This window comes from Capra hircus, chromosome 25, assembly GCF_001704415.2.
Source record: "Capra hircus breed San Clemente chromosome 25, ASM170441v1, whole genome shotgun sequence".
NCBI lineage: Eukaryota > Metazoa > Chordata > Mammalia > Artiodactyla > Bovidae > Capra > Capra hircus.
The window spans coordinates 3357843-3372871 of NC_030832.1; the positions used below are offsets into that span (position 1 = coordinate 3357843).

Sequence of the window (15029 nt, forward strand, 5' to 3'; positions counted from 1 at the left end):
ATGCGAAGGGTTGACTCATTGGAAAAGACCCTGATGCTGGGAAAGATTGAGGGCAGGAGAAGAGGGTAACAGAGGATGGGATGGTTGGAAGGCCTCACTGACTCAATGGACATGAGTTGGAGCAAACTCCAGGAGATAGTGAAGGACAGTGAGGCCTGGAGTGCTGCAGTTCATGGGATAGAAAGGAGGCAGACATGACTTAGTGACTGAACAACAAAATGCCATTGAACTGTTCACTTTTAAATGCTTAATTTTAAATTGTTAATTTCACTTAAAAAGTATTCAAAGTTAAAAAAAATACAGGCCCCTGCCTTCCTTTCTATCCAACAAACTCATGTCTTGAACCATTCAATGTGGGGTGAGGTGTGAATCCACTATTCTGCTCTGACCTCAGTCGGAAGATACCTGTCACATACCTGAGGAAAAGCAGGTCAAGAGCGAGATGTTATTAAGCCATCTCTGATCATACAGGATTAAGAAATTTAACCTTGAGCCCTTATGATTCCCAACTTTCAGAAGAGAAAACTGAGTCTCAAAGATCAAGAGATGTGCCCAAGGTGAAACTGATCAACAGCAGACCAACTCCAGGACCTGAGCTCTTAAACACCGCACCTTAAGGTGGTGCTCCCTTCCCTTCCGTAGGTGAGGATCCTGTGGTTCAGAGAGGTTACACAAGCCGGGGAAGTGGCAATCAATCGGGAGCCCTGAACATCCTGTGTCCTTTCTCTAGCAGACGGGAACTATTGGTTTAGCTGTTCATTCTCTCCTGTCTCCCACCCAGGAGAAATTGGGAACCGCTCACCTCAATCCCAACACCATCTCCCATCTTTGCAGAATCCCCAGAGTAAACCCAAGGAATCTCAGGACCCTGATTTCTCATCATAACACCACAATACTAAGTTGGGGGAGTCATCACGCTCACCCACATCCAGTCCCCTTCCAGCAGGCCCAAACAGTACCCCCAGGGAGCTTTCGCCAGCCCCTCAGGACACAGTCCCCAGGAGACACAGAATCTAAAAAACAAAAGTACAAACTTTATTTTGTTTCTTTATAAAGGCACAGTGGCCTCTTGGTTCCCACCCCCCCACTTTTTTAACAAAATATAATAGTTTCTCCTTGAACACAAAGACCTCAAAATTGTTAAAAAAAAAAAAAAAAAAAAAAAACAACCAAAACCAAAAAAGAACCAACAACAAACAAAACAAAGAGAGAGACAAAGACTTTTGGGGGGTGCAAGATGGGAAACCTGGAGGGAGAGGTGGGGGGCTGGGTGGTGAGGGAGGGGAGGGGAGAAGGTCAGCAGCAAACCCCAACCGAGAAGGAGTGGAGACCCCCGGACCCCCAGAGCCCCGACCCAGCCAGACCCCCAACCCATGTAAGTGCTTAAAGGAGAAAGAACACCAAAGAAAGGAGGGAAGGGGTAATTAAAAACTGACAGTGGTCGGGCTGGCTCCGGAGAGGGCAGAAATACCCTGGGGTTTTGTTTTGATTTTTTTCCCTGTTCTTAAAAACATGTTTCATTGAAAAAATGCTTTTTTGGCGGAGAGAGGTCAGGCACCTCCACGTCCGCTTCCCCAGCCTCCGGGGCCGAGGCCCAGCCCCACTTGCCCGGGTGCTGCCAGGCGCTCCTGCCGCCCCAGCCCCGGACTTCGGGTAGAGCGGCTTCACTCAAAGGACGATTTACAGTATTGAAAAAAGAGGTCATAAAAGAGACCCAAATGACGCCGTAAATTTTGTAAAAATTTCTCACTCGTTCACCCTCGTCTCTCTCCCAGTTGCTGCCCCGCCCCCTCCAGCCCCCAGAAGGGAGAGGAGGGCTGGGGGGCTGGTCAGGGAAGCCCCCCGTTCCCTGCCGGCTCCTCCCGGCCCTGGTCCATGGCGTCGCTGTCTGAGGCCTCCGAATCGGAGGCGGTGTCCGAGGCGTGGGCCTCGGGGCAACCGCGGACCGGCTTCACGATGACGGCTCGCCGCTGCTCCTCCTCCTGGCCCTGGGTGCCCTCGATGTGCTGGATCGCCTGGGATTGGGTGGGGGAGGCTGCCGTGAGGATGCTGGGGCCATGTGGACCGCCAGCATCTCCAGCAGTGTCTCCCCCACCACCCACACACCCCCCCAGAAAGAACCAGAAGGAAGCCTGGCAAAAGGGGCAGCCCATTCAGAGTCAGGGGGAAAACAAACTTTAAAAGCTCTCTCATGAGCTGAATCTGGCTTGGAAGAGGGACAGTGCAGGCCTGCCTGAAGTCATAAGCCTCTCTTCCTCATTTAGGTATTTCAAAAGCCTGCCTGTTGGCTTTATGGAAGGTCTCTGTTATTAATTTTATTATTCAGTTTGCCGGGTGCAACTCTAAGTTCCTGGGACTTCAGTGGACTTTTTTTTTCCGATTGGGCCTTTGGGTTGTTCTTTCTTTGTAATGTTGTTGGGCCTCCCAAAGGGGGTCTCTGCACGAGGCTGGGCATAGCAGGGACTTCAGGCTCAACCTTCAGAGTTGAGCATCTCATTTCTTCCTCCTCCACCTCCACCCCCATCCCAAAACCCAAGAGACAGATGCAAGAACTCTGAAAGCAGGAGGCTCTGGGAACAAAGGACAGCCCCAGCAAACCCCCACGAGGCAAGGAATGGGGTCTTCCCGGCCATCCGGTCCCTCCCTCTCTGCCCCTCACCCAGGATGCAGAGATGGAGACCCATCTGGTTTCCAGACCTCCTCCCCCAACTCAACACTCAATATCCCTGTCTCCATCCCCTGCACTCCCCCACTTTCTAATCTTCCCCCAAAGGGCCTGTTCCCAGGGGGAAGCCCCCAAGCACTGCCCTCTCCCCAGGCCCAGGTACCTGCACGATGGTGTCCAGATTTTGCCGGGACGTTGAAACAGAGTTGATGACCGAGGAGGGGCCCATGGTGACGACGTTGATGTGGTGGGAGGGAGGGGGTGCCGGCGCTGGCACTATCACCGTGGGGTGGTGGGTGGGGGCCGGAGTGGGCAGGAGCTGCGAGACAGGGGCCCTCAGTGTCTCTGCAAAGGTTCTAGGAGCAGCCCCTTCCCTTCTGTCCATCACAGAGGGTGTGGGACAGTCCTCCAAACCATCTCCCTCTGCCCACCACCTGGGGAACCTCCACCAAACACCCCAGCAGCCCATCAACCTCCTTCACTCACAGTTTGGGGCCACCCAAATCGTGACCCCTCCCACCCCTCTTATTTTAAGAAACGAAGGCAAGGTGGTCTGGAGAGGGACTTCTGACCATCTGAGACTGCACGGGCCTTCCCTCTGCACAGCCATGCCAGCATTTCACATTTAATAAATACAGTGGTGGTTAGGAGTTCAGACTGAATCTAGATGGCCAGGGTTCAAATCCCTGCCCCACTTCACTGAACAATCTTGGGCGTGTTAGTGAACCTTTCTGTGCCTCCAATTCCTCATCAGTAAAACAGGAGTAATAACAGCTCAGGCCTCAAAGTGCTGCTATAAGGAGTCAACATAATCATCTATGCAAGACACTGGGAGCCAGGAACGTCTACACTACTGTGACTGAGGCCCTGGGTCCGCCCTGCTGGATACCCGGTGGCACTGATGCTGGGTCTGAGAGCCCCGGCCCAGGGGCAGGCGGCCCCTGCAGGCCCCTCCCGCTCACCTGGGTCCGCAGGTGCTGCTGTTCCCGCTCCAGCTTCTCCTGGTGCAGCAGCCGGACCTGCTCCTGCTGCTGCTGCAGCTGCACCTGCTGTGCGATCACCTTGAGCTTTTCCGGGTACATGTGGGCCTCCAGGGAGCGGACCTGGGGGTGGAGCAGCGGGGCTCAGGGGCGGGGCCCTCCACATCTTCAGGGTTGAGACCAAAGTCCTGCACCGTAGCCCGCCGGGCCCACACTGACTCCTCTCCCTCCCGCAGGCTGTGCTCCCTCCCTGCCTACCTCCAGCCCCAGGCCTTTGCCCATGTGGTTTCCTCTGCCTGGAGCACCCTTCTCCCCTCTCTGCTCCTCCCACCCTCACAAGGAAGCTATGGGGTGGAACCAGCCCAGATCCCCCCTCGCTGATGCCCACCGATCCGATGTGGCCTTTACCACAGATGCGTGTTTACAGTGAGTGCCTCTGACTCATCTCCCCAGGCCCGGACAGTGACCACCCCCCTGCCCAGGGCAGAAACTTGTCTGGTTTGCTCCCCACTGATCACCCCACCGGACACCTGACACCCAGCCCCGGCACAAATCAGGAGCTCCGAGCCGACAGCATAGCCTCCCCTGCCTCACCTGCTCCTCCAGCATCATGCGCACCGAGCGCTCCTTGTCCAGTTGCTGCCGCAGCTCGATCATCTCCCGCCGCAGATCCTCCGCCTTCTCGTCCTCCCAGATGTCCGGCGAGCCAATGCCCTCGTCTTTGTCCTCCGCCCGCCTCCGCTTGGGGGATGAGCCGCTCAGCTCCTGGGGAACCCCCAGGGGCTGATGAGTGTGTGGTAACACTGCATACACCACCACCACCACCACCAGGGCAGTGCGGAGCTCCATCGCAGCCCCCCAAAGCTGTCAAACCCAGATGCACGTGCATGAGGGAGCCCCCCTGTGCAAATCCACCAAGCCAAGGCTGGAAAGGGAGGCAGAAGGGACCTGCTTTCCCAAAGTCACCCAGTTGCTTCCAGAGCCCATCCCACTGCACTGCACTTGCCCATGGCTAAGTCAGGACCCCAGGCAGGAAGGAAAATGCCAGAAGTAGGCAGGTCAGTGGGGAAGAAGGGACCTGCAGCCACATCACAGTCTCAAGTCAGTGGTTGGGCCCAGACGTGCCCACGCCAGGGAGAGGGCACAGGAGGAGGGCAGAGCGCTACCTGGATGAAGCGCTTGAGCTGTGTGTTCTGCTGCAGGAGCCGGGTCTTCTCCTGCTCCAGGGAGAAGATATACTCTGCTGTCTGCTGGAGAATGGCTGCCTGAGGGCAGGAGGGACGAGTCAGGGACCCCAACTGTTGATGTCTCGCGAGTCTCCCCCTCCAGCCCACCTCCTCCTCCAGGAAGTCCTTCTGGCACACTCGCCCACCTTGCTGAGCTTCTCTCCATCTGTGTGGGGGATGAGGGTCTTGAGGGACTGGAAGCCCGCGTTGATGCTCTGCATGCGCCTCCGCTCGTTGCTGTTGGCAATCTCCCGCCGAATCCGCCGCTCCTGGTCCCGCTGAGTCTCAGGGGTCAGTGGAATGTTGGCCAGGCTACGGGAGAACAGGGATGGGCTCAGGCTGGGTGCCCTCCATGCCTGGTTCCCAGTGGGCCCCTGTCTTCATCTCCAGAGGGTCCAAGTGTAACAGGCAAGCTGCCCCTACAGAATATATCGGCTCTGTCTGATGCCTACACCCTGCAGCATACCAGGGGGCTGATGGAGTAGCATGTTCCGAAATGCCTGGCTGTCAACGTCAGTGTGTGGACCCGAAGTCTTGACCCCATTGTCTGGCCAACAGGCCTGAGTGGGACCCGGAAACCCACATGGCTAAGAATCCCTGTGATTGGATGCGAGTGGCCTCAGGTGATAATCAGAGACACCTGCTCTTGGGACACCTCTGAGCTCCTCACTGTACCCCCAGGGCCCCCTCTTTCAGGGTCGCAGGCTTGAGAATGGAGGAAGATGTCCCTCCTCCCTTCCCATCTCCACAGCCACATACACTCCTACATACGCCCCCAGCCCAGCCCAAGACACTGTGCTAAGACTGCCAAGACAAGCCGGGTACCAGTCGCTCCAGGAAGAGGACCCAGCCAGGCCCCTCTACGGACAGTTTGTCCCCAGGCCCATCCACCCTGAAAGGCAGGCCCACCCTGGGCCAGAGAAGCGAGGCTCCCAGCACACAGCAGGCGATGTTATTGCATATTATGTGATCGCATCTCGCAGGAGAGGCAGCCAGTGGAAGGAGACGAGGCTGCAGGCTGAGAGGCGTTGGCGGGAGACAGAGCCAGCAGCAGGGCTCTGGGCCCAACGCCACTGCTCCCGAGGGGTGGGCCTGTGTGTGGCCTGAAAGAGGCAGGCTCCCCTCCCAGGCCCTCTTCTGCAACTCCCCACCCCTGGCCTGATGGCTTCCAGATGCCAGGCTCCCAGAAGAGGCCACTGGCCCCACCCAAAGCCACAGCCCCGGCTGCCTCCTGAGGGGCCCTCCTGGGGTGACCTGGTCCAGGCCCAGCCCAAGACAGCTCACACCCCCGGATCCAGGGGAACGAGGGGAGATGGTTCTGAGCAGCTTTTTTCCACCGATGGCGGAGCAGCCTGTGCTCAGAGGCAGGTGCCCGGCCCCCTCTGACCACCCCCAGGAAAAAAGGAGTTTGCTGGGAAACCGAGGAGGGGAGCGTGTCTCCCACAGCTGGAGATAGTCAAGGTCTTCCTGGCCCCCCAGCCACCCACCTGTCCCTCCTCATTCCCCTGAGCGACCCCCTGAACTTGCCCTTGCCCCTTCCTGAGTCTCCGCCTCCTCTCCCCACATGAGGGTGGTCAGCTGGGGGTGAGCTGGGAGCAAGCTTCACATCAGCTGGTGCTAGGGGTCCACAGACCAGCCCTGTCCTCCACCAGCAGCCCCAGCATCTCCCTGGGAGCCCCCCACTTCCCCTGCCAAGATACAGTTCCCTCACAGGGGCCCATGACCCCCCGTTTACAAATGGGACTGAGGGCTCAGAATGGGAGGGACACGGTTTCCTGGTCAGACAGCTGGGCACCTGGCTCCCCGACTTCTGGGCCAGGGGCACCTCACTTCTCTGTTTCCCTAACCCGACAGTGGGAAGCTTCCCAGGTGGCACTAGTGGTAAAGAAACCACCTGCCAATGCAGGAGACATGAGAGACGCGGGTTCGATCCCTGGGTGGGGAAGATCCCCTGCAGGAGGAAATGGCAACCCACTCCAGGATTCTTGCCTGGAGAATCCCATGGACAGAGGAGCCTGGCGGCCTATATAGTCCATAGGGTCGCAAAGAGTAGGACAAGACTGAAGTGACTTAGTATGCACCCACACAGTGGGGGTGATGGAGAAAAAGAGAAAATGAAGGTCAGAGACCGGATGCGCAGCGGCTTGCCTGCCTTTTGCCAGTGCGGGGAGAAGGGAGATCAGAACTGAGTCTGGGCTCCCAGGCCTGCCAGTGCCCTCCAGACCCTCTGCAGCAGGTGGATGGGGAGAGATGGGAAGAGACGTCCCCAGGAAGCCAGCGCACCAGGTGACTCACATCCATCTGGGAGTTTCCTATTCCCCCACCCAGACAGATACAGGGAGAGACGCCCTCCACTCACCCATTCCCTGGGTTCCCTCCTGGTGATGCCCATGCATCACCAGAGATGGAGACCAGAGCTGACCAGAGCATTAAAGGGTCAAAAAGGAGACCCATCTGCACCCCTGGGCCACTCTGAGTGCTGGCCCTTCCAGAAGGCCCACCTGTAGAGCCTAGCCACAGAGTTACTGTTTTCTAAAAGTCTTGAGAATTAGGACCGGTGCTTTCTGCTGGGGGCCCGGGTTTAACCCACCCCTGGCTGGGGAACTAAGATCCTGCAAGCTACTTGGTGTGGCCAAAAAAAATTAAAAAATAAAAAAGTCTTAAGTTCTTAACATAATGTGCTAAAGACTCACTTTGCTGGAATTATCTCATTGAAACATCTCAACCTTCCTCTGAGTCAAGTGGCCTGATGGGATGAGGACACTGAGGCTTGGGAAGGGAACAGTTTTGGTGCGTGCTGAGGCTGGGACTTGAACCCCGATCCCAGTGCCACAGGTCAGATGACCTGACAGACAGGTGACAGTCACCGCGTAGAGAGGCTGTGCACAGGTGTGCACTGTCAACGGGTCAGCTCTTACTGCCATTCACAGGACTTTTTGTATTTTTCCCTGACCCCCAAGGACACCTAGTGGCTGAGCTGCAATGAGGAATCCAGGGTTCTGGGAGGGGAAATGGCATGCCCAAGGTCCAGCAGCCACACCAGGATACCACAGGCACCTGCAGGAGCCAAAATGCATGCTTTCCTCCCCTGCCTGTGGGCGGCACCCTCTACTGAGGGCTCACATACAGCCCTGTAGCCCCCCTGCCTCCCAGCTGAGACTCACCAACTCTCCAGGCTGAAGCCAGAACTCAAAAACCCACCCCCTACCCCGCCAGCCCACTCATCTGCTCAGGAAACCTCAGCCCTGGGGAGCCAACCTCTGGCCCCTCCCTTCTCCCCAGGATGCCCACGAGGTGGGGAGACACCAAAGGAGACCACAGGACCCCAGGCCTGAAAGCCCCAGCCCAGACGTTCCCAGAGGAAGGGGGCCTGGCTCTTCTGAATGGTCCATGCTGTCCCCTTCAGCACCAAGTCCCTCAGCCCAGCCTCCTGGTTCGGGAACTAACTAGCTGCTGGTTAAGCTCGTGCAGACTTAAAAGCTCAGAAAACAGACTTCACCCCAAAGCCACAGTTCCTCATAGGGATTTGGGCTGCCACCAAGACCAACTCACCTAAATAGCCCTGGAAGTTTCTTTAATAGAATGCAGACTAACCCAAAGTTCTGATGAGTGGAATCATGACTAACCAGGGGTTCTGAGTGCTGGCCTGCCAGGGGTTCCTATAAAGGATGGCTAATTAGCATTTCCAGCTGCTACTGTACTAGATAAAGTGGGTTTTTCTGCAAATGCCTGGAAGTTTCTTACATTTCTTTATGAGTTTTGCAGAAGTATACCCGATTTACAGTAATTGTAAGGTCCTTCCACTCTTTCATATCAACTTCAGAACCGCAGGTCAGCAGTGAGGCGTGGTCCACAGACACTGTCTCTCTCTCCTCTCCCTCCCTGACAGCCCTCAGCCAGCCAGTCTCCTGGGGTTGGGCAGCTGGTGGCAGAGCCCCCAGTGCCAAGACCAGAGCTGCCGCTCCCACTCTTAGGGTACCCCCACGACAACCCCTCCTCTCCCTTCCCTCAGAATAACCCTGGCATCCCAACCAGAGGCTCGAGCGCAGGAAGCAGGCTCTTCAAGTCTAGATCCCAACCTATACACGCCCCTTCTACCCAGCCCAAGTGCAAATGGGCATGCCCCATTCCCCATCCCCACCCCCCAATACCCACCCAGCTCCAGCCTCAAATTAGCCATTGAGAGCTCTCATTTCACACTGCCCCAAAGTCATTCACCAACCTACCACTCAATGTTGACGCAGAGGTGGGAGAGCCCACTTGGAGTTTTTCCTATACCCCAAAAAGGAGGACAGGAGGAAGATGACCCTCTCACTAAGGATGCCCAAGGCCCCCATCCTTCTCCTGCAGCAGCTACTGAAGCAGCCTGAGGCCCTGGCCCATGCCCATTGCTTCTGTCCATACACCCTGCCTACGGTCCCCAGAAGAAACCATGTCCGGACTGTCCCCATCAGAAACAACCCTCCGCCCCGTTTCTCCAACCTCTCAGAGGGAGGCCTTCATTGGGTTCTAGTGGAAACTCCAGTCCTGCCACTTACTAGCTGTGGAATCCCAAGCTTAGGCACTTTGCCTCTTGAAGCCTCAGTTTCCCCATTCAAAAAATGGGGACATACTGCCTCACTTCACAGGGCCAGAGTGAAGTTTAAAAGAGATAGAGGAGGAGGACTTCCCTGGTGGTCCAGCGGCTGACTCCGAGCTCCCAGTGCAGGCGGGCCTGGGTTTGATCCCTGGTCAGGGAACTAGATTCCACATGCTGCAGCTCAGTGTTCTCATGTCACAACTAAAGATCCCTCATGGTGCAATGAAGATCGAAGATCCCACATGCCACAACTAAGACCCAGCGCAGACAAGTAAACAGAAAAGTAAATAAATGAAAGAGAGAGAGATCGAGGGTAACAAGATGCTTTGCTTTTCCAGAGTTTGTACCCCAGATTCCAGAATTCATGCATCTAAGGAAACTGACAAGACTCTGTAGCACCATGAGACTTCCATATCCTAGGAGAGGGGCAAGTTCTAGTTCATTGTGGTGTCTTCAATCCCAGCACATGGTGTGTGTATGCTTAGTCACTTAACCATGTCCGACTCTTTGGGACCCCATGGACTGTAGCCCACCTGGCTCCTCTGTTCATGGGATTCTCCAGGCAAGAATACTAGAGTGGGTTGCCATGCCCTCCTCCAGGGGATCTTCCCCACCCAGGAATCAAACCTGTGTCTCTTATGTCTCCTGCACTAGCAGGTGGAGTCTTTACCACTAGCGCCACCTGGGAAGCCCCAGCACAAAGTAAGTGTGTACCAGACCAGGGACCCAACACACACTCCAAAGCCCCTAATTGTTCTCTCCCTCTGAGGGGAGCTGGCCTCTTTCTCCCTGGCAGCGGGCAGCTAAACTCTTTAAGACCACCATGTTCCTGATTCTAAGAATCCGAGCGCCACTTAACAGCTACCAGGCACTTTCCACATGCATAGCCAAGCTTCACAGGTGCTTCATTTTACAGACGCTGAGAGCAGTTAGGCAACGGGTCCAAAACCACACAGTGTGTGAGGGCGCCGCTGTCAGGTACGCCCATTCCATCCCACCCCCACCCCCGCCCATGGTCCAGTGCCTGTTCGCTCCAGCAGAAGAGAAGCAGGGAGCCCTGCTAGTCAACGAGGGATGGAGCAAAGTCCACCAGCCTGAGAAGCCAGTATATCCGGCCAGAAGGTCCTGCCCAACCCACATTCAATCCTACCTCATCCGGCAGCTCCGTCTGAAAATGAATAAACCCAGAGGCCCCAACTTCACACCCAGCACATAGGCTGACAACTGCCTCACAGCTGGACAAGCCAGGCAGTCCCCATGCCCAAGCCTGGGGCACTTGGTCCCTAAGGAACTGCTGGATTCCTCCGAAGAGGGGGCTTGGAACAGAAACAGGTCAAGCAGTAGTCCTAGGGGGCCCAGAGAGGACTCAGTCAAGGCTCACGCTTTGTGGCCAGAGGGTCCTATGTTGCCACACCTGCCTGAGGTCAGGCCCAGGATGTCCGCTCCAGCATCTGGGGCAGCTCAACCCACCTCCTCACTGCCCAGCCCTTCCCTTCCCGGAGCAACCAACAGTTCAGGGTAACAGCAGGGATCAGAGTTCAAGTCCCAGCCCCACCAGTTGCCCTACCTGTTCCTTCCCAAACCTGGGTCCATAAAGCCACTTAATTAACAGAAGAAGACTGTTAACAATTTGATGAGAGAACTCTTGCAAAACGAGACCCTACAACGTATTACAAGCTCCAGAATTGTTTTCTTTTTGTTTTCACTTATTACAGCTAAGCCCTCCAGGTGGACGGACCTTGGGGAAGGGCCAACACTCAGGACTGCTGACTGCCCACCACCTTGAACTTGAGAGTAGTTAAGGCAGGAGCCCTGTGGGGGGAGAGGGGGCGGGAACGATGTATACGTGTGCAGCAACCTCCACCTAGCCTGGTTTCTGCAGCCCGTGGTGTCCACCAGCCTTGGCCACACCGCCTGCGACTCCTCCTCCCTCAGTCCCCGCCTTGACTGCCCGGGGCGGCAGAGCACGTGGCCCCAGCCCTGGGGAGCCATTTCTCTCCGAAAGCGGCACGGGAGGAAAGGAGCCACAGGTCCCAAACTTGGACCCCCAGAGAACAACCCACGCGGTATCGCAGTCCCGCAGAGTGTTCAGTATGCTGATACACAGGCCCTTCTAGCGATCAGAATTCCGGGCGTGTGCATTTTAACAAGCGTCCAGGGCGATTCCCCTGACCCATTCTCTTCCGCAAAGGATAGATCCCGGAGCAACCCGGGCCAAATTTAAGAAGCAGCTCCTGGGGAGGGCTACGGATCTTGGACCACCCACCCACCCAGCCTGCTGGGCAACTGGATGCTTTCGGTTTATGACTGGGGGGAGGGGCGTGAGACGCGAAAGTTTGCAGCCGAGGCCCACGTGCGGCGGGCAGAGATCCGGCGAGGCTAGGGGCGGCCTATGGTGCCCACTCCCCCAAAAGCCCCCCTACCCGGCCTGCCTCGCCCATCCCGCCCGCGGGGGCCGAGCTTTGTGCGGGTAAAGCATGGCCTGGGCGCGCCTACAACTCCCACAATGCCGCACCGACGCGGCGCGGAGAACTACAGCTCCCGCGAGGCGGCGCGCGGAGGTCCGCCTACTCCAAGAGGGCTGCAGAGTCACGTCCAGGCCTCTCTAGTAAACAGCGCCCTGGCGCGGGCGGCAAGCTAGCAGGCGGCCGCCAACGTGCCCGGGTCCGCGGCGCTCCCGGCGGGCCGCGCTGGCCCCCCGGGTCCCGCCCACTCCTGCACCCCCTCTCCAGCACGCCCTCCGACCCCGCTGCAGCCCCGGTCCCAGCAAACACTCACAACCACCCGGCTCCCCGCACCCCCCTCCCCGCGCTCGGAGCCGCGGCGTGGCTGCATTGTAGCCCCTGGCCCCGCGGCCCCACGCGCGACACGGGCCCCCCAGTCCCTCTTGGAGTGGGGGGGCCCAGAGAGAGCGATGAAGGAGGGAGAGGAAGGAAGCCGCCGCGGGAGGGGGAGGAGGAAGCGCGGGGGGGAAGCCACCAGCACCAAGCATGGCCGGGACTGCTGCAGAACCACGTGGGTCTGTTTGCAATTTACAAACGTCGCGACTCGCCCGCCTGCAGCGGACAAAAGTGACCGGGGCCGCTCGGGGCCCCCACGTTCCGAGGGAGGAAGGTCCCCAGACGGCCCAAGCCTGGCGCGCGGGGCTGCAGCCGCCTCGGCGGATAAGAAAGGCGAGAGGGTCCGCGGCGCGGGCCATGCGTGCGCACACGCGCGCCCGCCTGGGCGGACTGGCCGGGGGCTGCAATCGTGGGAAGGGGGTGAGGGGGAGGAGGAGTACACACCTACAGAGCCCTCCTATCACTTCTTTCTCTGTTTTCCTGAAATGTTGCAAAGAGGGCACCTTCTGAGTGGGCACCATGAAATACTCCATAGCGATCGGCCCCCCTCCTCTGCACGAGCCAGGTCCCGCGGTCCGCCGGAGAATGCAAGATGGAAATCCGAATCAAAGGGCAGCGCCGGACGGAGGTGCAGAATCGGCCGGTCCCAGATGCTGGCTGCGGCGGCGGCGAGGGGAGGGAGGCGGGCGGGAGGGGCGGGAGGGAGGTCTCTCCGGCCTGCCTCCCCGGGCGTGTGTGTGTGTGTGTGTGTGTGTGTGTGTGTGTGTGTGTGTGTGTCTGTGTGTGTGTGTGTTTGCAGCTGATCAGATGTCTGTTTCAAGGCGGGAAACAGCTGGTGAAAACTCAGCACTCCCCCGGCCTCCTTCCGCGGAGTAAGGAATTGCATGTAAACAAAGGACTATTTGCAGCGCCCCCCGGGCGGCGCGAGGCCGGGGCGAGAGGGGCGCGGGACCCCGGGGGTGGGTGGTGGCCCCGGTCTGCGGGCCACCCCCCACCCCAGCTCCGGGTGCGGGGGCCGCGGGCGGCCTTGGGGGCGCGGCTTGAATGGAGCGAGCTGCGGCCGAGCTACATGCGCCACTATGGGTGATGAGGTCCATCAGCTGACAGGTTGGCAAGGGTAGCCAAAAAAAAAAAGAAACGGCCAGCCACAGCGAGGGAGCCCAGCTTGTGCGCCCGGGGTCCGACGGGGACGGCCCGGTACAGGGTCTGCGCCCTCGAAGACCCTCGAGGGGCGGGAGCGCGCTGCTGGGCCCGGCGAAGGCGAAGGCGGCCTGGGGTGCTGCTCGGGGCTTTTTTTTTTTTTTTTTTTTTTTTTTTTACGGTTGCAACTGCTGGGAGAGGAGCCGCTCTGGCGCGCTCCCTCCAAGCCCAGGGCCCCCTGGAAACTTGCGTCACAGCCACCGCTTCCCACATATAACTTGGGGCCGACTTCAGAGGCCAAGCGGCCCCCTCCCTCACTCCCTCCCTGCCCAGCTGCCCGCCGCTGGCCGGTCGGCCTGGGCTCCGGAACCTGGGAATCCCGGAGCCGGGGAGGGGAGGGCAAAGCTGGGGGCGGCGCGCCGGGCGCCTCAGATCCTGGGGCTGCCTTAGGCAGCAGGGGCCCGGGCGGGGAGGGAAGGGTGGAGGCGGGCCAGGACAGCAGCAGCCCCGGAGGCCGGCTGCCGGCGCGGCCCGAAGGTCCGGTGGCTGCTGCGGGTCGCCTCCTGTCCCCTTCTCTTTAGCCCTCCGCTGGGAGGCTGGACAGCGAGAGGCCCGCCGAAGCTTGGCCTGGGCAAGCGGAAGACTGCAGCTGCCCATTCGTGGCGAAGCTAGGGCGAGACTTGCTCCCCCGGCAGGGTGCGCTCTCTACCAAGGGTGAAGGCCTGGGACGGAGGAGGAAAGGACTCCTGGCCGGCGAGCTTCCGTCCCCTCCTTCCCGCGTCCCCTCCCCCGGCTCCTAGAGGTTGGCCCCTGGTTCAGGAAGACCACGCCTGCCTTGGAATGTCCTTTCCCCTGCCCACCGCCTTTCCCAATCCCATCCGCCTTCCAGGTTCCCGCCCAGATCGCGCCTCCTGATTGAAACCCTCTTAATAACAAGGATTACTGTTATTATTAGGAAATGTTATTGTTTTTAGATATTTGGAGCCCCTTGTAGAGGCCTGGCAGTTTTACCTGAATGCTTTGCAATCCTTCAAGACAGCTGTTGGGTAATATCTGGGGTCCCTGGGAGGCTTCACTGCGGGAGCAGGAAGGATGACATGGGGGGGGCAGTAGAGGATACAGGGCCACTTAACTGTGTACACTAAGCAGCGTCCACAGTGCCTGGAGAATGAATGGAGAGCTGGGGGAAGTGCGTCCACCCCTTGCTCTGTCTTCTTCAAAAATCCCTTGACCCAGCCGGAGCCTGCTTCCCTGGGCACACTGTCACTCCAGCTGGCCTCCCCATTTCTGCCAAAGGGACCTTCTTTCCTAGGGCCCTGTCTTGTCTCCGATTCACAAAACCACACCCCCTGGCACAAACCCAGACCCCTGGCTCAGCTGCCCCAACACCTGAAATACCACTGCTCCCACCACCCACCCAGCTCTTTCCCGTCACCTGCTTCATGGCAGTAGCATGAGAAGTCCCCAGACTCTGGGCTGGTTTTTTTCTTTTTGGGTGTGTTGGGTCTTGGTCGCAGCCAGTGGACTTCTCTAGTTGTGGTACCTCGTCTTAGTTGCCTGACCAAGGGTCAAACCTGTGTCCCTTGCATTGAAAGGCAA

At 58.3% G+C, this 15029-nt stretch overlaps 1 protein-coding gene across 2 annotated transcripts; it reads right to left on the reverse strand.

The window, feature by feature from the left end:
* TFAP4 (transcription factor AP-4) lies at window positions 688–13479 on the reverse strand. 2 transcript variants are annotated; one of them, XM_018041003.1, is made up of 7 exons: window positions 12794–13478; window positions 5018–5183; window positions 4812–4910; window positions 4240–4410; window positions 3628–3768; window positions 2829–2984; window positions 688–2015 (listed from the first exon to the last, which is right to left on the reverse strand). In XM_018041003.1, the coding sequence occupies exons 1-7, from the start codon at window positions 13174–13176 to the stop codon at window positions 1830–1832; spliced, it is 1302 nt and encodes a 433-aa protein (XP_017896492.1). In that variant the 5' UTR covers window positions 13177–13478; the 3' UTR covers window positions 688–1829. The 2 variants fall into 2 exon arrangements, with proteins under 2 accessions (XP_017896492.1, XP_017896493.1); XM_018041004.1 differs by having other exon boundaries at window positions 1013–2015; window positions 12735–13479.